Source organism: Equus asinus, chromosome 6 (genome assembly GCF_041296235.1).
Source record: "Equus asinus isolate D_3611 breed Donkey chromosome 6, EquAss-T2T_v2, whole genome shotgun sequence".
Taxonomy (NCBI): domain Eukaryota; kingdom Metazoa; phylum Chordata; class Mammalia; order Perissodactyla; family Equidae; genus Equus; species Equus asinus.
Genome location: NC_091795.1, coordinates 42,774,486 through 42,799,573, shown reverse-complemented (window position 1 = coordinate 42,799,573; position 25,088 = coordinate 42,774,486). Strand labels below are relative to the sequence as shown.

General features: G+C 53.4%; 2 protein-coding genes and 1 long non-coding RNA gene across 3 annotated transcripts; 1 reads left to right on the top strand and 2 right to left on the bottom strand.

Moving 5' to 3' along the window:
* The first annotated feature begins 289 nt into the window (after positions 1-289).
* ANKRD53 (ankyrin repeat domain 53) lies at positions 290-9,357 on the top strand. Its single transcript, XM_014836682.3, is given in 7 exon segments — positions 290-321; positions 777-990; positions 992-1,525; positions 1,818-2,017; positions 3,195-3,359; positions 3,800-3,920; positions 6,142-9,357. Coding segments are annotated over 7 exon segments (1,986 nt in total). The 3' UTR covers positions 6,862-9,357.
* Positions 9,358-9,656: 299 nt separating this feature from the next.
* Positions 9,657-15,666, bottom strand: TEX261 (testis expressed 261). The gene is made up of 6 exons (XM_014836607.3): positions 15,483-15,666; positions 14,491-14,570; positions 13,174-13,327; positions 11,286-11,353; positions 10,448-10,550; positions 9,657-10,278 (listed from the first exon to the last, which is right to left on the bottom strand). The coding sequence occupies exons 1-6, from the start codon at positions 15,550-15,552 to the stop codon at positions 10,163-10,165; spliced, it is 591 nt and encodes a 196-aa protein (XP_014692093.2). The 5' UTR covers positions 15,553-15,666; the 3' UTR covers positions 9,657-10,162.
* Positions 15,667-18,851: 3,185 nt separating this feature from the next.
* LOC123286364 (uncharacterized) lies at positions 18,852-23,938 on the bottom strand. Its single transcript, XR_006528668.2, has 3 exons — positions 22,846-23,938; positions 21,989-22,265; positions 18,852-21,530 (listed from the first exon to the last, which is right to left on the bottom strand). It is a non-coding gene; the product is annotated as an uncharacterized lncRNA (long non-coding RNA).
* Positions 23,939-25,088: the final 1,150 nt, after the last annotated feature.

Here is a 25,088-nt window from a genome sequence, read left to right as displayed (position 1 = left end):
GAAAAAAAGAAAGAAAGAAAAAGAAAAAAGTATACTTAAAAAAAAAACTACCCTCCCCATTTTGCGCCTAAAACCTAAGAAAAGCTGACCTTCCCTTTGTCTCTTAGGACTTGCACGTGGTTCACCATAGTTTGCTTGTCCTAAATTTCAATTTCTCTGCTGTTCCGGAATAAACGCATTCTTTTTTGGAGCTTGCCTCACTTTACCTAAGTTGACAGAACTACTATAATCCCCATTTTGCAGATGTTCCTTGACACAGGTCAAGGAACTCGCCCGAGTCACACGGCTGATGTGCTGTTCCGCGTCGCTGCAGATGGAAGTGTAAGTGGTATAAAACCCCGCTGGAGGGCAGTTTGGAAACATATCTAGAGCTTAAAAATGTTCATTCCCTTTCCCCCCGTAATTGTACTTACAAGAATCCATCCCAAGAGAACACCCAGCGATGAGCCATTGTTTTCCGCGGCGCGTGTGGAATGACAGCGCGTCTGGTAGATGTGGGGCTGCGGGTGCGTCACAATGTACCTTTAGAACTTGTGGAATGCGGATGGAAGCTGGCTCATAATACGACGCTAAATGAAAAGAGGTCCAAAATGTATATATGATACGTACATCGTAATAGACCTTGATTTCTGTGGGTGATGGGACTGTGATTTTTAATCTCCTCGTTGTCCTTTTCTCTGTTTTTTTTACAATCAGCGCTTATGAATTTTATAATCAGAAACAAAAGCTAGGTGTCTTTCGGCTTGTTGTGTGTGTGTTTGATGCCGAGTTTCCAGGACAGGAGGGCCCAGGAGGTTGGGGTGGCGGTGTTGGCAGCGGCAGGGCCCCTGGAGGCGCCGGCTCTGCCCCTCGAGTGAGGCGGGCGCCCCGCCCCCGGCGGTCTGGAAGCGCGATCGAGCCTCTGCCGGCGGGACCCTGCGGGCGCAGGGTGCCTCTCGGTGGGCGGGGAGGGCAGCCAGGGAAGCACAGCCCCGGCCAACAACACGGAGTCCCCATGCAGCCGGCGGAGAAGGTCTCGAAGGTCTCCCGGAGTGACTCGGAATCGAGGCAGCCGACGTGGGCCGGGATTAGGTGGCCCGGCTGCGGGGCGGGGGAAACCCGCTCAGCGCCTCCCGGGAGCGCAGGGCCTGGAGCGGCCCGAGGAGCCCAGGGATCCCGGCTGGGGCCCGGCTCGCCTCCTGAGAGGTGCCCGGGGCCCTCGACGATGGTCGCCTCCTCGTCGCCCCGCCAACCAGCCGGCCTTGCCTCGGTCTCCACGAACGCCCCGGGGCGCGAGTGCCGCCCTCGCCCACACGGCGCCCCTTCACAGGCCGCCCAGCCGGGACCAGCCTCTTCCTCGTCCAGTTCCCCGCATCCTTCCCCGCTTCCCTCCCCACTACCCCACAGCGACTCTAGCCCCGTCGATGAGCGGGACCAGAGGGCGATTGGGAGAGACTCCGAGCTGTTCGCGGCCGCGCTGGGCAACCTGGAATGGTTGCGGTTCTGTCTGAATCGGGACCGTGGGGAAATCCTGGCCAATGACAAGGTAAGGCCTTGGGGTGACGTAGTGGTTACCTGGCGCAGATCTAGCCATGGAGCATCCAGAGATGTCCTCTCCTGGGTAGATGGTCCTAAAGCACCTTCTGATTGTGGGAGGGCCATTTTAGGGGCACCAGAAAGGGTGAGCACATACTGGAGTAGGAAAAGGGTGTGCGCGACTCCTGAGGCACAGGGAAGAGGGGAAGGGTAACTCCGAGAAATTGCTATCTGGGTTAGGTTGTGCATCCTGGGGCCCCAATCTTGCTCAGCCTCCTCCTGTCCTCCTCTGGCCCCCACAGGGTTTCACTGCCATCCACTTTGCAGCCCAGAGCGGCAAGCTGGCATGCCTGCAGGTCTTGGTAGAGGAGTACAAGTTTCCAGTAAACCTGCCCACCAACAATGGCCAGACCCCTCTGCACCTCGTCATCCACAGGGACAACAAGACCATGGCCCTCCCCTGCATTCACTATCTGCTTAAGCAAGGCGCAGCCCTCAACATGTGAGTCCAGCCTGCCTCAGGAGAGTGGCCTGGAGGCTGGGCAGATAGGAACCGTTCCCCTTTCCAGGCAGCCAGGTCCATGCAGGACAGGTGGAGGGGCTGTGGGGTGACGGGGATTGGGTCCCCACAAAGCAGTCAGGGAGCCCACGTGGTGTAGTAAAGAGATCGGGCTTTGGGAGAGGACAGACCTAGTCCATGTCCCAGCTTTGCCACCTGCTAGCAAACAGTGAGACCTCAGGCAAGTCACTCAGCCCTAAGCCTCAGGTTCCCACACCTGTCAGTACATTGGAATCACCCGGGGAGTTTCAAAAATACCAGTGCCAAAAATACCTTATTCAAAAATAAGACTATTGTGATAATCAAAAAATGCATAGAAAGTACATGGATGGCATAGGGGAGGCTGCATTCATTCAAAATATTTATGGAGCATTCACTATGTGCTCAGCACTCTGCCAGAGTTGAGGAATATGGCCATGAACACACAGAAATGGTCCCTGCCATTGTGAAGCTGCTATACTAGTGCAGGAGCAGACAGTGCATCAGCAAACTAATAAATGAACAAAATGACAGAAGGTAGTAAGCGGTTATGAAGGAAATCAAACGGAGTGATGGGGTGGTGAGTAGGTACTCTGGAGAGGAGAGGATCTATTTTGGAAAAGGCAGTCGCCCCTACAGAGTGACGTTTAAATTGGAACCTGCAAAGAGTGAGCTAGCCATGCAAAGAGCCAGGAAGAAGTGTTCCAGCAGAGGGAACGGCATGTGCAAAAGCCATGTGTTGGGAGAGAGTGCGGCAAAGTTGGAGGATGGGGTTGAGGAGGAGGCAGGGCCCAGGTCCTGCAGGCCCTGTGGGCCATGGCCAGCCTCCGGGAAGGGGCAGGAGGGCTGGTTGACTTAAGAGTGGATGAGGGTAGTGGTCTCTGACCTCCAGCCAACCCAGCTCTCCTTCCAGCAGTTCCTAAGTGTCTTATGTCACCAGAATCAGACTTCTGTTCATTTTGTCTAAACCCCCCTTCTACAGTTGAGGAAATTGAGGTACAGAGAGGAGAAGGGACATGCCAGGATCACTCAGTGGCTGGTGGCAGAGCAGGGCTGGAAGCTGGTTTGGGCACATATCTGACAGGCAGATGCCCTTTGTCGTTCCTTTCTGCCCTCTTCCACCTGGTGGGGCCCTCCACAGTCGGACGTGCAATGGCTCCACGCCCCTGCACCTGGCAGCCCGTGAAGGCCTGCTGAACTGTGTGGAGGTCCTAGTGCAAAATGGCGCCAATGTCCATGCCCAGGATGCCATGGGCTGCAAGCCCATCGACTATTGCAAAGTATGGAACCACCGCATCTGTGCCCGGTGAGGGTGAGAACCACCCACAGCCTGCCATCTCTTCCCTCCTCCCAGCCCTTCCCCCAGGGCCCTCACCCAGGGCTGAGCCTTTCAGAGAAGGGTCTAGGAAGCCAGACGGCTAGGGGGAGAAGTCTGCTGAGGAGGCCCCTTCCCAGGATATTATTCCCAGGGCTTTCCACAGGGCCCGGCCCCTTCGGATTCAGCATTGCCCTTCTTCCTTGCCCTGAGACCGTGGCTCCTCAGCAGGAGGGTGGTGATCAGACCATCAGACACTTTCCTCTCACCTCAAAAGAAGTACTTAGCCAGAGGGGCCCTGAACAGCAGGAACTGTGATTCTGGCAGCTCCCCACCCCCACCCCCATCCAGGCCCTCAGTGGCAGCCAGTCTTCCCAGCCCAGGTTGAAGCTTGGTCACTGGGAGATGACATGCTCCCACCTTGGCACCAGCTTCTTGAAGGATGCCATGTGGAAATGGGACAAGAAGAACTTTGCTCGTGAGATGGGGAAACTGAAGAGGCTCAAGGACCAGCTGGCCCTCATGGAGCAGGACTACCTGACTGACTATCAAGTAAGGGGTAGGGCGGGCAGGGGCGCCAGGCACCAGCTGCTATCCAGGCACATGAGTAGAGGAGGCAGTGACACCCACGTGGTTAGAAGGGTGGCCAGAAGCAGTCCCAACCAGAAAGAGCCTCCCTCTGCCCCTCCTCTGGCTGAAATCCCACCCATATAAGCCACTCTTTTAGGTCAAAAGTCTCGTCTTGTGTTAGAAGGCAAATACAGCTTAAATTAGCAAATATTTAGAGAGCCCCTCCTAGTGCACTGCCTCCTTCTGGATGAGGAGAATCTCTAATGAGCCCAGGCCCTGCCTATATCAGGACACACACTGGTTAACAGGATCCATCCTTCCAGCAGACACTGAGCTCTCACTCTGCTGGGCACCTGCTAGACCCTGAGGCTCCAAAGACAAATGAGCTGTGGTCCCTTCATTCAAGGAATTTAGAGTCTAGTAGGGGAAATGGGTATATTCCCATAGAGGAGGAAGGGGTTCAGGGGGTGCCAGAGGGATAATGCTTGAGATGAGTCTTTATTTTTTATTTTAATTTTAATTTTTCTTTTCGAGGAAGATTAGTCCTGAGCTAACTGCTACCAATCTCCCTCTTTTTGCTGAGGAAGGCTGGCCATGAGCTAACATCCGTGCCCATCTTCCTCTACCTTATATGTGGGACGCCTGCCACAGCATGGCTTGCCACGTGGTGCCATGTCTGCACCTGGGATCCCAACCGGCAAACCCCGGGCCACCAAAGCAGAATGTGTGCACTTAACCGCTGTGCCACCGGGCCGGCCCCTTAAGATGAGTCTTTAAAGATGGGCAGGAGTGGGCCATATGAAGGAGGAAAGGGCTGACCAGGCATAGAGAGGCATGAGGCACATGGGACAGTGGTGTATGCTGAGAAGTGCAAATTTCAGTACAGCCAGGGGGTCAGATGTGAGTTGGAGATTGACAAGCTAGAGATTTGGTGGGGGCCCAGATCAATGACAGACCTTGGCTGGGGAAGGAGGAGGGGAGCAACTAAAGGATTTTAAGCAGATATAATTACATAGGATGCAAGAACCAGAAAACCCAGAAAGAAGATGCTAGGAATCCTAAGTGGATCCAGAAGTAGGGAGGGCTTTGGGGCTGGCAAAATCTAGTACTCCAACTCTGTTCCAGCTGCATTTCTTGCCAGTTTTCTCAGCCCTACCCTCCTCTGCTGCTGGTGTCACCCAGTCCTCAAAGTCACACGTGTCCAGAGGAGGCAAAGCCCATCTGTTCCTGTGGCTCTAAACTTTCCCAGAAGCCCCTTGCAGATCTCTCCTCACCTCTCATTGGCCTCAGTTGGATCACATGTGTCCTTGTTCCAAACCCGAGAGCTAAAGGAAAGCCAGCTGAATGTGCTGACTGACCTAGGTCTAAGGTAAGGCTGACGGAATTATTATGATTGGCTTAGCCTAATCAGAGCCTACATCTGGAGCTGGGTCAATCTCTAAACCACCTGAGACTGCTTAGCAACAGCCTGGGCAGCGAGGCACTGAGACAAGGGGGTTAGAATGGGGCCGTTCAGCTCTAGGGGAGGCTCAACTTGAAGTTGAAGGTTGAAGATTCAACTCTAGGGGAGGCAAGAACAGAGAGAGACCAAGTCATTACCATCCAGCCTGGAGCGCTAGCCATCTGTATCCTCCCTACATGACTGCTCAAGGCTGACCATTTACAGGAAGCCTGCCTGGATTTGCTCCACTCAGTTCCAGGCCTTTCTGGTTTCTCCTTCCAGGGTCCAGGATGCAGTTTGCACTTCTCACTTGCTCCCCCACCACCCATCAAACCAGAGACTCTCTTAGGGCAGGACATGCCTCCACTATCAGACTGGGGACTCCTTTAGTGGGGTTGAGACTTGTTTCCCCCGTAAGCCTCGAGGTTTCTGTAGGGCAGGAACTGTGTCTCTGCCCCAAAGTTGGAGGCCTCACCTGGGAAGGAGGCTGTATCTCCATAAGACTGGAGAAGCCCCCTACAGGAAAGGTTCTGTCTGCCCCTTCAGCCCAGGCTCCCTTCGAGCAGTCCTTATCTATCCATCAGAACAAGGGCTGCCATAAGGCAGGAGTTTCCCCCATCAGACTCAGGGCTCCCCTGGGGCATGACTGAATATGGCCAATCAGACCTGAGGTTTCCAAGGGCTCTAGTCACAGGGCCTCCTTCCACAGAAGCACAGCAGGAGCAGCCCTCCACAACTATCCTGTGCCCTCTGACATTGCAGAAAGAGCACAAAAGTCTGAGAGAGGCTGATTTCAAGAAGTGGCTTCATGGCAAGCGGCTGCCCGGAGGCCAATCCCTGATGGGCAACTCTGAGCAAGAGCCTTGTGCCCCACCCCAGGCCGTTGCTGTCTCCAAGACTCCCAAGCACAGGGGATTGTGGCCTCCCAAAAGCTTCCACCCCTCGCCGGAGGCGCGCCTGCAACAGACTCTGCAGCTCAAGCCGCCGCCCTTGGTGATGCCCAAGCCCATCTACATGCGGCCCACGGTCAGGAGGCCCAAGTTGTGGAACCTTAGCAACAACCCCGCCAGATCCCCCACCATCCAGATCGGCTACCCACAGGGCATCCGCCTGGGAGTGCATCCAGACCCCTGGCCAGAGCACGACTTCAGCAGCTTCCTCAGGGTGAGGTCCAATGGGCACGGTGGTGCGAGCCTATGCACAGTGACCGGCAAGCTGGTGTCGCCTGTGCCCCGGCTGCCTTTTGAGGTGATAGTCCGCGGGCTGTACCCTTCGGTGCAGCCATACAGGATGAAGGTGCCCCAGGACCTTTACTCCGTCAGCATGAGGGACGTGCCCAGGAAGCGGCACTTGGGCGACGACACCTTCTGGACTGATAGTCTGGCCATGAACCTGCGTGAGACGTTTGATGAAGCCTTCCTGGCAGCTGTGCGAGCCCATCAAGGGCTCCTCACTCTGTCCTCCCCTAAAACCCACCCATAAACTTATTTTGGTAGCCTCTCGGCCTGAGGCAGCCCAATGAAGGCTGAGGCATGGCAATTTGTGTTGTGGATGGGGAGGAAATGGGGGGAGTGCCCACAGGCTTCCCACTCTCAAGCTCAAGGATCGGAGCCCCCTCCCCCCAACAAAAGCCCAGACTCCAGGTTTCCCTTCTCTCCACAAAGAAATCTCTTGGATCTTCCAAGAGATCCAAGTTAGGGCAATGGCCCAAGGCTCAGTCTCTATCCTGGGCCCCAGCATCATAAGAGTAACACCTTGGTGTCCCCTTTGGCCCCCACCCCAACCCAACAGCCCACCAAGGACAAGGCTTCTAGGATGAGGGACCACTGGGAAATTCGGCCTCTTGTTCAGATTAAGTCTTTCCTGCTGCAGGCTCTAAGCCTCACTCTTCATCTCCAGATCCAGAATGGGAGGGGAAACAGCTAATGTGTCACGCTGCCAAGGGCTTCCCTGCCACTTGGGGCTGCCACCCTTCATTCCTAGCTGCCACTGGGGTTTCTGCAGTTCAGGGAGGCAGAGGCGGCATATCTGGGGGAGGGGCCTCCTACGGCTTCAGTTTGAGACTATGACAGCACTTGTACCTCCTCCAGGAAGCTATCCCGGATCCCCTGCTCTCCCCCATACACATCACTATAAACCATTCATTAAACAAACATTTATTTAGTGCTTTCTACGTGCCAGGCACCAAGCCAGGCACAGCTGATACAAAAACTGAAGGACAGTCCCTGCCCTCAAGGAGCTTACAGTCTAGTGGGGAGGTAGACAGGTAAGCCGGCAAGTAAGCCCAGGGTGATCCGTGTGGCGTGCTGGGGGGAGAGGGGACACTCAAAACTCCTGGGAGGAAGTGAAATCTAAGTGGAGAATTGACAGAGAAGGTATCCAGGCACCTTCAGAGCAGAAGAAAGGGGAATCAGAATGGCATCTCTGGATAGAGGAGGCTGGGACCCAGAGTGCAAGGTGGCAAGTGATGAGGTCAGAGAGGCGAGCAGGAACCAGGACACAAGAGTCTCACGAGCCATGCTAAGGGGTCTGGACTTTATTCTGAGGGCAGTGGGGAGCCGTGGAAGGTTGTAGGCCAGGGAGTGCCTTGATCAACTATGCATTTTAGAAAAAGACAACTCTGGCGGTGGGTTAGAGAAGCAGGAAGCTGTCACAATAATCCACGTGAAAGTTGATGGCAGTGGGAGTGGTTCAAATTAAGAGATGTCAAGAAGGTAAACTTGACAGTTTTGAGAGATTGGATGTTGCAGGCAAAAAGAGAAAGCAGGGATAGAAAGCAGGTTTCTGATCTGGCTCCTGAGTGATCTTGGGGCCACGTCAGGTACCCAAAAAAGGCAGGTTTGCAGAGGACAGCAACACGTGTCATCTGGACCAGGAGAGTTGTCTGTGCATCCAAAGGCAGCAGAACTGTGGTTCACAAGACCAGGAGAGATGCTGGGGCTGGAGGTCAACTCTCAATTCCTCGGCAGAGTCCTTGAAGCCATCAGCATGGATGAGCTCCTCCAGGGAGCCCACGACAGAACCCTGAGAAACCCCACTGTGCATGGGGTGAGTGGAGAAGCCGGCACAGGACACTCAAAGGAGCAGCCAGAGAGGTAGGAGGAGAACCAGCTACAGAAGTGCCAGGGACCTGCGATTCAAGAGGCTGGGGGGAATCAGCCCTGTCTGGTGCTGCAGAGATCCAGGAGGAGAGCAAAAGGGCCTGCTGGATTTAGCACAAGGCCACCGGCAACCCCTGGGAGAGCATGGCAGTGGAGTGAAGGGAGGGGGCGAAGCCACATTGTTGGGGCAAGGATCAAAGATGTGGACAGCAAGGTAGAGCAGGGCCAGCTGCTGGCCCCCAGTGTCCTCTACCCTGTCCTCCCTTGTCTGCATAGGATGAAAGGGCCTGGCAATCTCATTCCCACAGAGAGAAGGTGAAAATGTGTGGCTCCTCCCAGGGAAAGGGAAGGCTGCTATTTTTAAGAGGATGGGAAATGCTAAAGCCAAGGAAATGAAGGGCTATGGTGGGACCTGAGGCAGGAAGCAAAGATTTTCAAGCACGGGGGTCCTCCCAGTGGCTTAAAGGTACCACATGAGTGCAGTCCATCTCTGCACCTGCCAGCCTCGCTTTGAGGTGTAGGACATGGCCAGTAATGGCTCTCCTGGGGACTGCATTCCAGTCTACACTGTTGAGTACTTGCAAGGCACTGGAGTTGGGGTGCAAGGTCAACCATGCTGGTCTGTGCTGCGACCTGGCCAGGCTTCTTGGAAGACTGAGTCATCTCTCGAGGAGCCAAGAGCACACAGGAGACAGGGCCAGCCCTGTGTGCTCTTCGAGTGACAAACAGCTCCTCCTGCCAGTCCTGTTTCCTACAAAACAGGCTGTAGCCCAGGCTGCCTGGAAGCCATTTTTATTTTATTTTGTTTCTCCTTGAGCCTGAGATAGAACTCAGCCAGAAACCACTGCTTTTTCCTCAGGGGAAAACTTATAAATAGGATACTGTAGATGTTCTTCTGAAAATCTAACCCAGTCCCAAACTGTCCCCTCTCTGCCCCAAGCTTGACAGTCACAGAGCCTTGGGGAAAGAAGAGATGGAAGAAGAGGGAGAGGTATAAGACAGGCGGCCTCCACCCCCAGCCCCACCCCTGGACCAGACTCAGCTGTTCATCTCTGTCCCTTCGGAAGGGCAGAACCCAAACCCAGAAAAGGAGCCGCTGGAGCAGAAAGGCCAGTCCAGGGCAGGAGATGAGCAGGGAGAAAGGAAGATGAACTTTCAGGGCATTAAGGCAAACAGTGCCACCTAGAATCTTTATTCAAATGGGAATCAGCACTTGGACAGAAATCACAGTTCAACAGCAAAAACTATTTTTCTTGGAAGTGCCAAGCCACGGCCCCTCCCCATGGCCGTCTGCCCAGAGAACTTATCACTGTCTGCTCTCCAGCTTCACAGCTCCTGCCCTGGCTATCCCGGCTGAGCCAGAACCTCAAGACCCACCATGGAAGTGGGCAAGGAGGGCCATAGGGAGCTCAGCTGTCACACAACCAGGTGGACCACAGCCTCCTGCTAAGCAGGCTCTGCCACCCTCCCTGGTGCCCTCTGAGGTCACAGCCTCTAGCAGCATCAGAACTGAGCCAAGCTGAGCCTCCTGAGGAAGGTGGGCATGGGGGCTTCAGGGAGAGTTGAGGGAAGTAGGGCCAGGGCTGGGGGAAGGTGCCTCCCAGGCTCCCAGCCCTGACCTAGTGCAGAGGCCCAGGGCCTGACTCTCCTGATCTTGCCCCTGCATCCCCTCCCCCAGGGGGTCAGTATATCTTCTGACGACTGGGTAGAATGGCCTCTTTGATGAAAGAGAAGACAACCAGGATCCCTAAGCGTTTGCCCCGCTTGCCTTTGGTGAAGTAATTGGAGACCACGTCATCTGTAGAGACACAGGCAGGGAGATGAGTGTGTGCGTGTCTGAATGTGAACACAGCTCTCCCCACCTGGAGCCCAAGTGTCTTCACCACAAGGCTGGGCTCTGGCTCCCCGAGCCAACTCAGGCCTTGCTGGCATCCTCCCACCAGGATCCCTCACAAACCCCTTCTCACCTCCTGGCTGCATGGTGGAGGGCAGGACGTTCTCCCCAGCCGACAGTGACACAAAGAATGCAAACGGGATTATCCACAGACAGAAAGTGAAATAGGCCAGGACCTGGCAACGACAGACAGAGAAGAGGGTGCCCCTGGAGGTGCCAAGAGTGGGCTGGGCCTGGTCACTGGGCACCTCAGAGAGGTGGTCAAGGGTGCACAGAAGACCGCACACCTGACCTCTGAAGGGAGCCAGGGCCCAGGAAGCAGAGATAGGACATCCTCAGACATGGAGATAACTCAGTGGGGAAAGGTCATCTCAGTGGCTGAAGATGACCGAGTGTGGCCACAATCCCCAAATCTAGGTCACCAGGACAAGAAACTCCTCTGAAGTGAAGGAGATAGATCGAAGGCAAAACCATGACCGACCCATACTCCCCAAAGAAGTGACCTGTTCTTCCCCAGAGCTTCAAACTGGAGCAGCAGGGTGTGGAGAGGAGAGAACCCTGGTAGGCCACTGGGAAGAGCTGGGGTTCAAGGCTGCAGCTTACCCCAGCCCTCGAGGTCTGCATCAGACAAGACCACCCTGGGGCCATGTCCTGACCTCAGGGTGTTAGGCTGGGACCCGGGGAAACCCAAAGGACTCACTGTGGGGAGCAGTGTCCTCTCCACCTCAGCCAAAGGGATCCCTGCTGCTCGTCCACACTGCTCTCTAAAATCGCCTATACTGTGTGTTTTTGAAACATGTTATCCCTGAAAACACTCAGTTTCAAACCATAGCTGAGTTCACCGAGCAAATTATGCAAGTCCCCTGTGCTCCCCACCCTGTTAAGAGCTTGATGTACTGAGTGCTTCTTACCTCTGAGAAAGGATAATATTCCTCCGCAAAAAACTGAAATGCTAGGTAATGATTCACCACCACTAGCCCTGTCGAGGGAACGAAGAGGACGTCAATTCGGAGGGAAGAACATCAAGTTCGACTTCAACCCTCAAAAGGCCCCTGGGAGCTGGGAGCCCTGAGTCTTAGTCTCGACTCTACACCTGACTCAGAGTATGGCTCTGGGCCCACAAACCACTCTCCAGAACTCGGCTTCTCGTCTGTTCAAAGAATGAGCCCCACCTGCCTGCTGCACAGGGCATTTATGAGTAAAACTAGAAGAAAGCTCTTTGAATGTTAGAGAGAGACTTCAGTGTTACAGAATCCGAAGCACCATGACAAGTGACCCGGTTTTCAGTGGCCATGCGTACTGAAGAGCACTCCCTCCTGGACGATGTGGGGGCGGGGAGAGGGGTGTGCAGACCCCACACTCCCGGGAGGTTCTACTCCAAACCTGGCAGAGGGAGTGGCTGCCTTGCGGAAGGAGGCTCATCCCCCTCAGGAATGAAAGGGCACAGCCTGTAGACACTTTGGAGTGCAGTCTTAGGGTGCCTCAGAATTCTGGGGGAGGAGTCCTTCCTTGTCCTGCCCCAGGGTAAGGCACACTGGGCAGAACTGGGACATTCTGGACCCACACCAGCCTCCTCAGTGTGTAGCCGAATTTATGGGAGAGAGCGAGCAAGCAGATCCTGGGAACAGGCTGCTCAGAGACAGGCACCTGCCTGTTCCCATGGTGAGGGGAAGGGCAGCCACCAGAAGAAGGCTGCCCCCAAACTGAACACCCCTCACATATACCTCACAGCCAACTGGCACGTCCGTTCCCCTTTCTCGCCTCTCCTTCTAAGGCAGGGACCGCAGCTCTTCCTGCCTACCCACGCTCTAGTGCTAGGGGACACTGGAAGATAGGGTGATCTTTCAGAAGAACCCTCTCGGGCAGGTCAGGGGAGCCCACTGCTTTGGGGGGCTCTCCCCACTGGGAAGATGCAGAAGGGGCCTGGTCTCCAGGGAAGGGCTCCCCACGCCAACCCCAGCTGAAGAAATCCTTTGGTGCACTCACACCAAGGCCCTCAGGGCAGAGCCGAGTCCTAGCTTTAACACTGCGCCCTCCTTGTGGATAATATTCTCTTTCCAGGTTCTGCCACAAAAATAGAAAAGTAGCTCTTAAAAACCCCAATTCCACCTGATACCCTGAGCCAAAGGCTAAGATGACCAGTGATGACTAATGGAAGAAAAGGCAATCCTGGTAACCAGATATTCTCCAGAACCTTCTCCACGAGTATCTATAAATATCTCTAAGCACCTACTATGGGCCAGCTGAGCCTCCCAAACATCATCTCTGAACAGATGGAGAAGCCAAGGCCCAGGGAGGGGAAATGCCTCCCCAGGGTCAGAGTGGTGGCAGGACCATGGCAGGAGGGCCAGAGGCCTCCAGATATGTTCGTCAACCCCAAGGCAGCAGCTGTCTGCAGCGGGGCCCATGCTTGTCTTGATCATGACATTGGGCCAGAGACTGGATGGGGAGCTGCCCGCCTGCCAGGGAAGGGCTCTTCCTGGCCAAGTGGTTTCTTAGGGGCTACAACTACTCAGCCAACCCACCTCCTCTCTTCCCAAACCCCTCTGCAAACTTACCTCCCTGGGAAAGCCCTCTCTGTCTGAGCATCCGCCTGCCCCCACCCCCACCCAATTCCAGTCACTAGAGCCAAGGTGGGCTCTCGGCTCCTGATGTGTGAGAACGCCATCTCCCCAGTCAGCCTGGGCTCCTGGAGGACCTAAGTGGTTTGCCTCTTGTCTCTATGTCCCCTTCAGTGCCCAGGATGGAGCTGGGCCCCTCCAGCCACCTCAGCTGCCTCCCCAACTCTGCCCCGCTCACCGCACGACAGGATGAAGTTCGGCGAGGTCAGCATGATGAAGGGGAAGGTCTGCAGGAGGCCAAAGTAAACGAGGTTGGTGAAGAGGCCCACGCCAATCATGCCGGAGGGGAAGCGCTCAAACACATAGAGGCCAATCAGCACCGCCGTGGAGAACTGAAACAACCAAAGGCACACAGTGCAGGGAGCCTCTTCCAGGCAGCCTTCCTGGACTCACTAACTCCCAGCCCACTCAGGGCAACACTAGGTTCATGCTTCAATCTCTCCTCGTTTCCCAGTCACAGGTCTGACCTCCTCAACTAGTCTCTTAGCTCCCAAAGGGCAGCATCTTTTAATGCCATGTCTCAAAGCTTTTAGACAGCAACCCATAGTACAAAAAAGTTTACACTGTAACCCCAACACATACATATATAAGATCAAAGTTCAAATTTCAATTCTAGTCTTTTCTATTCCATTTTTTTTTAAAAAAACACTAATCATGACCTACTGAATCAATTACACAGCCCAATAATGAATTACAGCTGCAGTCTGAAAAATACTGTTCTGAAGGACTTATAGTTGTCACTGCTTAACAAACAGCAGTTGATTGAATGAAGGTCTAATTCCTGTACCAACACCCATGAGCCAGGCCTCTGAACCCAGAGCTGAGAGCTACGGTCTTGTTTCCGCCACTGACTCCCCACCCCAGGCCAGCATGGAAGAGGTGGCTGACACCACATGACTTGAGAAGCACTGGACTCCTCCTGTCCAAATGTGCCCCTACCCCCACCCCCAGCCTTTCCTGCAGTGGGCAGAAACCTATCCACCAGCAGGCACTCCTGTGGCCTTGACATCCACGGCAAGGATTCTGTCTTCAGGAAGAGAAGCCTTCCATGAGACCTGGGGAGGGTAAGGCTGGGCCAGGGAAGTTGTCTCCCTCTTAAGACAAGTCACATGATCCAATTAGAAAGAGGCCAATGAACAAGTGCTCAGAACTGTCCTAAAGGTTCCTCTCAGTTATAAATGCTGTAAGCAGCACCAGGGCCTAGAGACAATGGAAGACAGCCGAGCAAGGGCCAAGCCATGGTCCTATCAACAGAGAATGTGCACTCAGCTGTCACCTAAGGAACCAAGAACAGGATCTGCAGTGAAGTGATACCACTTGGGGAAAGCGGCCAGGAAAGACCTGCCCCCAGGAGAGCAGACCCAGAAGATAAGGTCCATGGCAGAGAGGTGGGGTGGTACCTCCAGGAAACAGCACGGAGAGAGATGGCTCCTCATTTCCTCCTTTGGAGGCAGGGCAAGAGTGAGGCGCAATCCTGGGGAAAGCTGCCACTTACCCAGATCATGTATTTTATGATCCTGCTGGTGGCCACTGTGTATTCTTCTATCAGTTCTGCCAGGTAATACAGTCCGGCCGCTGCGGGGATCGCAAGAGGGACAAGCAGGGAGAACATTAGCCAGGGTCACTCCCACCATCCTGGTCATCCCTCTCTCTGCAGTTGGGTCCCCATCAACCCTTCACAGACTCCAGAAGGTAAGAAACAAACCAAACAACCCATGTGTGGCCCTCCCAAGTCTGCAGAAGTAGAATTTTGTCAGGGCAACTAAGGAGAGATTTCATAAAAGTAAACAGAAACCTGTATTTGACGCCTGGGCACCATGTTAACCTCCGGCCCATAAAGGGGAATTTCATTCACTCATTCAATGAATATCTGTAGGGCGCTTAGTATGGGCCAGTGCCGGGCTGAGGGTTGAGAATACAAGTACCACAAGACAGGCAAGGTCCCTTCCCTGACCCAGCTTGCGGGGTGGCGGGGGAATAGGGAGGGGAGTCAGACGATCCGAGTGTGACAAGTGCGACTTTAGGGAAAGTACAGGGCACCGCTGGACCATCAAACCCCATAAGGAGGGCTTCCCGGAGAAGGTGAGATCTCAGCTGAGATCAAGAGTAGGAGCTAGCCAGAAGCGGGAACCGTGTCAAAGAGAGCAGGAAGTACGAAGGGATGGAGGCGAAAGGGCGGCTGGAGGCGTCGGGTAAAAGGTCGGCGAGGTTGGCCCGCGAGGATGGCCGCGGGCAAGGAGGACCTGAGTCCGCCTCAACCGGGCACCGCTGGGGTGGACTTTGGGACACCTGGAAGGACCCGCGGTCAGGCTAGACTGCTGGGGTCAGCAAGAGGGGCAGGACTGGGCGGGACAGGAGGGGGGATTCGAAGGCCGGGAACACCGGGCAGGGGTCTCCCGGGTCGCTCCGGCGCCCTCGTGATGAGACCCCCGGCGAGCACAGATGCCAGGGCGGGAGCCCGCGTGGGCCGGGGTCGCGCACTCTCACCGACGGCCAGCGTGATGAAGGCCACTTGGATGAAGAGCGACAGCCAGCTCAGCACGTACATGAACCACATGGCGCCCGCGCCCCGCCCGCCCCGCGACCGCCGGGACGGGCCTGCGCGCTCGGGCTCCGGCGACACGGAGCCGCCGCACCGCCGCCGCGTCCCCGCCCCGCGGGCCGCCGTGCGCCGCCGCCGAGAGGAGCCTGGCCCGAGCGCCGCCTCAGGCCGGGTTCGGACTAGCGCCGCCTGCCGGCGCGGAGGGCCAACCGCTGCTGCCCCGGGCGGCGCGCTCGCCGGCCGACCGCCAGGCTCCAGAGGCTGCACGCAGGGGACGGTTGGTGACGCATCCTGGGGGAAGCAGCACGGTCCCGAGGGGCGGGGACGCAGCGCCTGTGCAGGGGCTCTGAAGGCAGCCTCCGGCCTCTCCTGTGCGCTCCCGCCCCAGCCTGGAGGGGGGTCCAGGGCAGGGGAGGGCCGCCTGACCCCTCCCCCGCAACCTCCCTCCCTCCAGAAGCCTCTACAGAGCTGTACAGGGCTTTCCCTTGCTACCTCTGGTAACACAGACAAAATTGTTGAGTGCCTGATGTGTGCCAGGCACTGTGCTAAAAGGGTTGGTGGTCTGTTCATGATGGAAATCGACCCGTTGATGGAGATCACTTTATGGATGGGGAAGTTGAGGCTAAGAAAGGGTACTTGACTCAGGTTATCCTTCTCGGGAGCGGCACTGGCAGGAGTTGGGACGCCTTTGATCAGTCATCCTCAAGCCTAATTCTCCCTCTGGGCTGAGTTCCTCTGGGGGTATATTCTGCATCTTTGTATCGCCTGCAACTCGCCCAGTGCTGGTACGCAAGGCGCTGAGTGCATTTGCTCCACCTCTGGGAGAGTGGGCTGAAGGAGCGCAAGAAGCAGGGCAGCTCTTGTCAAGAAGTCTTCCATCTAGTGGCCGAGACAGGCATGCGAAAATAAAGTATGTACGACGGCAGTCGTGTGCTTCTCACTTCAGAATTACTCTTCATGCGTAAAATAAATACACATTCCTCAAAAATTTAAACATAGAATTATCATGTGGTCCAGAAATTCCACTCCTGAGGATATACCGAAACGTATTGAAAGCAGGGACTCTAACAGATATTTGTACATCATAGCAGCACTATTCACAATAGTCAAATGTCCATCAACAGATGAATGGATAAACAAAATATGGCGTATACATAATGAAACATTATTCAGCCTTAAAAAGCTGTGAAATTCGGACACCTGCTACCACATGGATGAACCCTGAAGACAGTATGCTAAGTGAAATAATCCAGACACAAAAGGACAAATATTGCATGATTCAACTTATCTGAGGTATCTAGAATAGTCAAATTCGTAGAAACAGGAAGTAGAATGGTGGTTGTGGCAGGGGGGCAGAGGGTAATGGAGAGTGACTGTTTAATGGGTACAGAGTTTCGGTTTGGGAAGATGAAAAAGTTCTGGAGACAGATGGTAGTGATGGTTGCACAACACTGTGAATGTACTTAGTGCCACCAAACTGTACACTTAAAATGGTTAAAATGGTAAATTTTATGTTATGTATAATTTACCATGATTAAAAGATGAGATTACAAAGCAATTATATCAAAATATAGATATGAAAATATTTTTTACAAAACTAAATATGTGATATAATATATGTGCTTCTTTCTTATTGCATAACATAACCAGATCTAATGGCATAATAAAAAATATATATATATTTGGTCTCTGCCCCTAGTTCCTGACACAGAGCTCCTAAAACTCTTGTAATTTCCTGAGTGATGGAGGTGATAGGAGTGCCTCCTGCGCCAGTCCTAAATCCCTTGGAATTTCCTGGAGCATCTTTTGTTCTAATGAGGCAACCCTTGGTGGGCACCTGGATAGCTTCAGGATGGGGGCTGGTCACCAGAAGGACCAAGCCCTAATTAGAAGCTTGGAACTTTCATTCCTACCCCACATCCTCCAGGGAGGGGAGAGGGGCTGGAGATTGAGTTAATAATCAACCATGCCTACATAAGGAAGCCTCCATAAAAATCCCTAAACTATGGGGTTCGAAGAGCTTCCAGGTTGATCAATGCATCCACATGCTGGGAGGGTGGTGCACTTCAACCCCAAGCCGAGAGACAGAAGCTCCCCATCTCAGGACACTTCCTGACCTCACCCTAATTTGCCTCTTCACATGGCTATTCCCATATGTCCTTTATAGTATCTTTTATGATAAATTGGTAAACATAAGTAAGCGTTTCTGAGTTTTGTGAGCCATTTTACGAAATTATCAAACCTTACAGGGGGAGTCTTGGAACCCCCAACTTTGTAGCCAAGTTGGACAGAAGCGTGGGTACCCCAGGGACTCATGACTGGGACTGGCATCTGAAGTGAAGGCAGTTTATGGGACTGAGCCCTCAAACTTGTGTGTGAGGCTAACTCCAGGTAGTGTTAGAATTGAATAAAATTATAGGATATCCAGTTTGTGTCCAGAGAGTTGGAAAATTGGTTGATGTGGGGGAAAAAACCCACACATTTGGTGTCAGAAGTGTTGTGAGTAAAGAAACAGTTTTCCTTTACAACCACAATGACAAAGTAGGGATGAGCATAAAAATTTCGAAATATCTCCAATTACATAAGATGAGAAAGTCACAGACACTGCTAACCACGGTGGGCTTGTTGCCTGCGTTCATAATGGACGGAAATGTTACATTTCAGATAGAAGTCAGTGCAAATAAAGATGGAAATTTCTTCCCTTCCATCTGTCCTGGGTCCTTGAGTTTGTCTCTCTGAATTCTATATCTGCTGACTTCTAAGGGTCCCCAAACCCGTGGTTAAGAATTCCTTAGAGATATGTATAAGGAGCAGTGGGACCTTAAGTGACTGTGTTTATTTACAAAGCTCTTCACTGCAGCCGTGGGAGAGACTGAAAGCAGCCTAAATGTTCACTGATGGGAAACTGGACCAGTACATTTTGGTACATCACAAAGCTGAGCCATAAAAACAATTGAGGATGTTTTTATGTACCCATGTAGGAGGATTCCCTCTTGCAAAAAGCAAAAGGACGGGGGGGTAGGGGTGGCGAAGAATCTACATAGCTGTCTCTTTATACAGAATATCTCTGGAAGGATCCGTTAGAAATGGTAACATTGCTTACTTCCCGGGAAGAGAAAGGGTGGGGTTCTAGAGTAGGAGACAGTGTTTCCACTGTATGTCTTTTTATGTCCTTAAAATATTGACCTATATAAATATTTGTAAATGTGTTACCTATTTATAAATTAAGTTTAAAATTAAAATGTTTGTAGTATGCTGCATCTGCTGGGATGCCTCCAGTTTCCTGCGGGTCCCCAGCCCCTTTGTGAGAAAAGCCACCGTGTAGTGCCTTCCAGGGAAGTTGGTGAACCTTGGATCACGTGCCCTGGTCGCCCCCATGAGCCCATGAGGGGAGCTTCATGCTCAGGTCTTTTCTGCTGGGGACGTAGTATTTGAGACACAGAAGCCTCAGTGAGCAGAGGCACAATAAAAATCTCAGTGTTTTTCCTAAACAGTGTCCTCCCAGGGAGCGAGGAGATATAAAATCTCCCTCACCCCTCCGCAGAGCTGTAGATATGGGAAACTCAAGGCCCAAAGAGGTTAAGAGCATTCACCTATGACTAAGCCAGTATTGGGATTCCAGGGCTGCGCACTTTCACTTCCCCACAGTCTTAGAGCCAAAACTGGCCCCAGGAACCAAGGCTGAGGATTGGCACTTCCTCCGACAGCAGAAAGGGGAAGCCATGGTTTCCTGAGGGCCGGGAGAAACAAGCCGGAGGCGCTGGCTCCCATCTGCCCCACTGACCCAATAAGGCAGGGCAGGGCTCCGGGCGGCTCTTTGGGGGCCCTGCTTAGGCAGGAGGTTACAAGGAGGGGCAAACCCAGCCTCCCTTGTAAGAGGGATGGGAGGGAGCAGGAGGGCCCCCACACTCGATTTAAAGGACTTAAGAATGAAAGGGTTTGTAGATTCAAGTTTGTTGATTTACATATCCACAGATCTCAGTAACTACATACACTTATTCCAATGTTACACATACTCCTTTAACTTTTGCTAATTCACACATTCATATGTTACCATTTGATGCCCACGTGTATGGGGACCAATTCCTGTATGTCTCATGAAGATGTTCTAGGGGAAATGAGCCCTTTCGATATCGTATGGATCTCTTCCTCAGAAAACAGTAACTGCTAGCGTTTATAGTGCTCTTACCGTGTGCTATACACTGTTCTAAGTGATTTGTATGTATTAACCCATTTAAGCTCACATCTAGAGTAGGAGATAGTGCTATTATTGTCTCTGTTTCACAGATAAGAAATCGAGGCACAGAGAGGTTCAATACCTTGTCTTAGGTCACACAGCTAGTACCTGGAGGAACTTGGGTTTGAGTCTCGGCAGTTTGACTCCAGAGCCACATGGTTTTCTCTGGGCTCTTAAAGTCACCTGCCTTTGCTGAAGGGTGATTCTGCCAGCCTAGTCAGTGCCATTTGGCCAGTGGTCTGGCTCCTGCTTTATCTCCTTGCAGCCTGCCTGGTCCCCTGGCTCTTCCTTTTCCACCTCCGCCCTTATCCTTACGGGAGCTAATGAGTACACCTCAGGGTTCTGGCCTTGGCCAACTGTGGTCACCTCTGGTCCCCTCCAGCATCTTCACTCACTCACCTTCTCACACCCTCTGACTCGTACCTTCACTGTGCCCAAGGCCAGGGACAGGCATTTACTTGGTTCTGTGGTCCCAGTGGTCCACGAGGCTGGGGCCTGTGCATCCCTAGGGGCTGTGCAGGGCAGGGAAGTGTGGAATGAAAGAGCTGGGGGCAGTGGGAGTCTGCAGCAGGAGGTTCCAGAGGCCTGGCTGTGTTGACTGCTGCCCTCTAGGGGCGGCCAGAGAAGCTGGAGGGGACCAAAGCCAGGGGTGGTTCAAGGCCTAGTAACGGAGTTGGGAGAGACAATTGGGGGCCCCACTGCCAGTCTTAGAGTGAGGACCAGGAGGGCAGGCCTGAGAGCGCAAGCACACGTTACACACAGTTGGAGTCAGGGTCCACATCAGCACCTGGGCCTCTGCTGCCCCTGCCTGGCCTGGCTACTAACAAATTGAAATGGCAAGCAATAAGATATATTGGAGTATATGAGGAAGCCATTTGGTATAAACCTAATTTGGCCTGACTTTGTTTTTTCCAAAAGGGCCTGACTGTGGCCATTGAGCACAGCATTGTATATCTGCTTTAAAACATTTACTATGGCAAGAACAAACGGCCTTAAGAGAAAGGTGCAGCTTCCCCCCACATTGGCATTTCCTTAGGGATAAGCATCTTTCCTTAGGCTAGGAACTGACTGCTGTGCTCTCCTTTGACCACCCAGATCACCTGTGACCAGTCAGCTCCAGACAACAGAACTGCCACCCTGCTGTGTTCACCGAGACAGCAGACCTACCAGCTGTTTCCATCAATCGCTGTGCCGACAGAGCAGTCTCGCGACTATTATAAAAGGGACATTTCAATCATATGTGAAACATCGTGTTTGGGGGTATATAACCACTCTGTGCACCCCACTTCTTTGGTGCCCTTTCTTCCTTCGGGAAGAAAGGTCCTGGGCCATGGTCCTCAGATTTCAGCTCAGAATAAACTCACCCAAATGTTCATTTATAGATTGATTATGGATTATTTTCATCAACACTACAAACAGCAGTGGTTGTGTGAGAGACGCCATGAAGGCAGAGACAGGCAGAAAGCCGGGCTCCTCTTCCCTCCTCATCCTCTCCTCCCCCTGCATAGCTCTCTTCTCTTTCCCTGCCAGCTCCCCAGCCCCAACAGAAGCACAGTGCCGGGGCAGGAAGATTTAAGGACGTTTTATCCCCCACCCAACTCCACCCCTAACACATACAGTGTCACTGCGTGATGTCCCTTCTGTAAGGTGCCCACACCCAAGGAGGAGTTTTTCCCGCGATGGTCCTTGCAGGCAGCAGGTTTATTGTTTGGCATCTCAGGTCTTGGTTCTGCAGCAGGTCAGCCAGAGCAAAATTCTAGTGAGAGACAAACCACAAATGTTGAAAAACAAGGACCATTGCTGTGTCCACACAATGTATCTGTTCTGGTAATCTAGGCCTCCCGACCCTGTTTCTCCCCTCTGCCTCTGCCCCGACCCAAGCAGCTGCCTGGAGCTCCTGGCACCCCTCCCCAATCCTTGTCACATGCCTGGGGCCCCAGCTCAGGTGGCTGAGTTAAAGAGCTTTCTAGCGGCAAGTCCTCAGAGGGCTCTGTTAAGTGCCTCAGCATTGTCTTGAGCTAAGCTACTAGGCCTGGCGAGACCGTGGTCAGGGCAAGGGGCTGGGGAATGACAGGAAAGAACAGGGAGGGGGACGGGAAGCAGTCTGGGACCTTGGATACATCACACGAGACCCTTGAAGATCCCTCCCTCCCTCCCTCTGTCTCTCTCTCTCTGTCTCTCTCTCTCTTTCACCACCCACCCCCCGACACGCACATGCACAGCACAGCCCCTGAGCAGGGTTGTAGGCAAGCAGCCGGCTGATGGTAGTCCAGCCAAGGCTTGGAGCTCCTCTCCAAGGAGAGGAGGCAGCCCCATTAGCCAGGACAGCAGAGAGCCATCACGTTCGCTTCTGTCTTTGGCATAACTCGGATCAGTGGAGTCACGGCTGGAGTATCTCCTGTCTTTATTCAAACAGCTCTGGCGGTCTACCATGATAGGAATCCCGATTAGAAGAAAAGGGACAGCTCTCTCTGTCAAGCTGGCTCTCCTCCTTAGGGAACAAAAGAGGAGGGTAAGATGAATATGTGAGAGGACTAAGAAATGTCAAGGCCCAGAGGAAGCTAATTCTATCTTCCACTTCCCAAAGCAGGCCCAGCGTCATCCGGTATTTGAACACCTTGGCAACTCACTACCCCATGAGCTGTGAGGAAATCTTTCCTTGTACTGAGAAGATTGGCCCAGTTTTCCTTCTTGGGACTACTCAGAAAAAGCCTATATATCTAATATAATATAGTTATTAATGGGTAATATTTGTTGAATGTGTCTTTGCACACTAAGTCCTTTGCACAAACTCTCTCATTTAATCCTCACAAAGATTCTATAAAGTAGGTATTATTTTTATATCCATTATACAGAGGAAGAACCTGAGGCACAGAGAAGTTAGGTAACTTAATCAAGTTCACACAGCTAGTAGGTCCCAGGCTAGGTGACCAACTGTGCTCATATACCCAGGACACAGGACTTCCAGGAAAGTCACAAGCAAACTGAGAGGAGTTGGTCAACCCAGTCCCTGGTCTTCCTGGCACTGGCACCCCCATGCTTAACCACAGAGATACCATCAAGCCACATACCATGCTGCAGGAACCAAGGCCAGGAACGGACTGCAGCTCCATGGAGGAGAGCCAAGGTCATCACAGCGCCAGCCACCAAGGCTACGAGAGCAAACACTGTGCCCACTGCGTCTTGGTGTTGGAGTCGCCAAGGAAGACACAACACAGTCCAGCACCAGATGGAACGACGCTTCACTCACACAGAGAAGAGACAGAGCAAGACCAACGTCAGCAGTGGGCGTCGGTCCTTCATCGCCAGCGGGTGCCCCCGACGGCAGGTGCGGCCGACACAGGGCTCTTGGTCTGTGCACACACCTCTTGTGCCACAGCAAGGAGGACCCTGACCCCTCCTCTGTGGGGTCTGAAACACTGAAAGCTCAGGGCGTGCCTGAGGGCCATTGAGGTACAGGCTAAGCAGAACAAAGGAGCACACAGTGAACTTGAAACAGGGACAGACATTCCCACGCGGGGTGATAAGGCCAGCACAGGCTGTGTAGGCTCTTAATCTCTCAATGAGGAAGTGTTTCAGGCCCAAGGCCTGTGCTCACATGGCCCAGTGAGGGTAGAAAGACTGTGCGTGTGAGAATGCCTCTCCCAACAGGTACACCGCCTTAGAATATCCTCTCTGCAGATATTTCACACACACACACACTCCCCCCAAGTCCTCTCCTTCATCATTCCCCACAGGGAACGCTCTCACATCCCTTTGCCAGCCTTCTCCGCTTTTGCACACTTTTCACGGGAGCACACCCCTCTCCTCCCTGTGCTCCTGGTGGGCAGAGTCAGGCGCTCACAGTTGAGGGGAACGAGCAGGTGTAGGCTGAGGGACTGCCGCTGGATCTCCTCTTCTCCTTTTTCCTTCCTAACCGACACTCTATTTTGTTTAGAGCAGCAATGGACCCTGCTTTTCAAAACAAAACAAAACTCTTTTATCAGTCTCAGCCCACCCACTGGAGGAGCGGGCGGTGGCAGGAGGAGGAGGAAGTAGGTGCATATGAAATTCAAACCACACGTGGGCACAGTGCCCACGGGGGAGCCCTCCTTGCCTGGGCGTTCTCTCTGTCTGTTCACACAGAGGCAAGGAAGCTTGGAAGTTCCTCCACTTTCTGTGGTGTTCTTGCCTCAGACACAGACTCCTCAGCCTCGCCCATTACACCTTGCCCCATTTTCCACCTGGCAGCCTCCTATTCATTCTTCAAGACCCAGCTCATAGATCTCCTGAGAAGGCTGTGAGAGCATGCTCATTTCTGTATCCCCAGTGCCCAACCCAGGCCCTGGCATGAAGAAGTGCTATGGTTGGCAAGAACCATCCCACCTAGAAAGCTGGCCTCTATGCCAGATTTCTCCCAGGTCACACTCCACCCTTGGAGAGGTAGATCCTTGGCTCAAGCTAGCCAAACAGATTCCCTTTCCCAGAACTGGAAAGTGGGCCTGAGACAGAGTTGGATCAGCCTGTGTATAGTGTGTGCCACTTAGCCATTGAGATGCTAACTTGAAGCCTGCCATGTGGATGACAAAGAAGGAAGCCAGGCTGAGGTGCGAGGGCCTGGGCTGATGCGTGAGTAGGATACAGTCGGGGAGGTGTGGCCTGGGCCTTCCAGATCCCAGTTCTAGGCCCTTCCCATCCCCGCTACCTTTCCTCCCATGGATTCTATGAGGCACCACTGAATTTCTGTTTCTTGCAACTCAAGAGTCCTAACTGCCCCCGGGAGGAGGTTCCCAGGGCCCAATAGATACTGACTCAAGGTTTGGGCCCCACCTCTCCTACTGCTGACCGTGTCGACTCTCCCATCATTGTCCAGCCCTGAGTCAGGTGGTTCTCTGTCCTGGCTGCACAACGTAATGACCTCAGACCAATGGAATCAGACTCTCTGGGCTGCCACCCAGGCAGCAGTGGTTTTTCAAGTCCCTCATTTGCACAGGGCTTCCACAGGGCAGCCAGGATAGGAACCATTGCCCTAGGGAGAAGCAGAACATAGGAGGCCATGGGGTCACCAGAGACCTGGGTACCACACCCACCGCCCCCTCTCAGGTAGAGCTGTGGAGACATTGGCAGTGGAGGGGCCTGTGTTTGTGGCCAGCCCTGTCAAGCCTGCCTTTCCTCTTCCTCCTCTTCCTTCCAGCCCTTACCCAGCAAAGGGCAGCCCCCTTCCTTCCCAGCCCTACCAGCCATCCCCATGCAAGACACTATGAGTCATGGCTCTGGAACCCTAAAGAATCCTGCTCATCCTGGCCGCTGCTCTGCTCAGACCCTCCTCGACCCC

Bases quoted from the DNA above. Each gene is read 5' to 3' on its own strand.
- TEX261 (XM_014836607.3), bottom strand. From the start codon at position 15,552: ATGTGGTTCATGTACGTGCTGAGCTGGCTGTCGCTCTTCATCCAAGTG. The intron at 14,571-15,482 runs GTGAGAGTGCGC...CGATCCCCGCAG, and splicing joins CTTCATCACGCTGGCCGTCG to CGGCCGGACTGTATTACCTG. The intron at 10,551-11,285 runs GTAAGAAGCACT...TGTCGTTGCCAG, and splicing joins AATATTATCCTTTCTCAGAG to GTCCTGGCCTATTTCACTTT.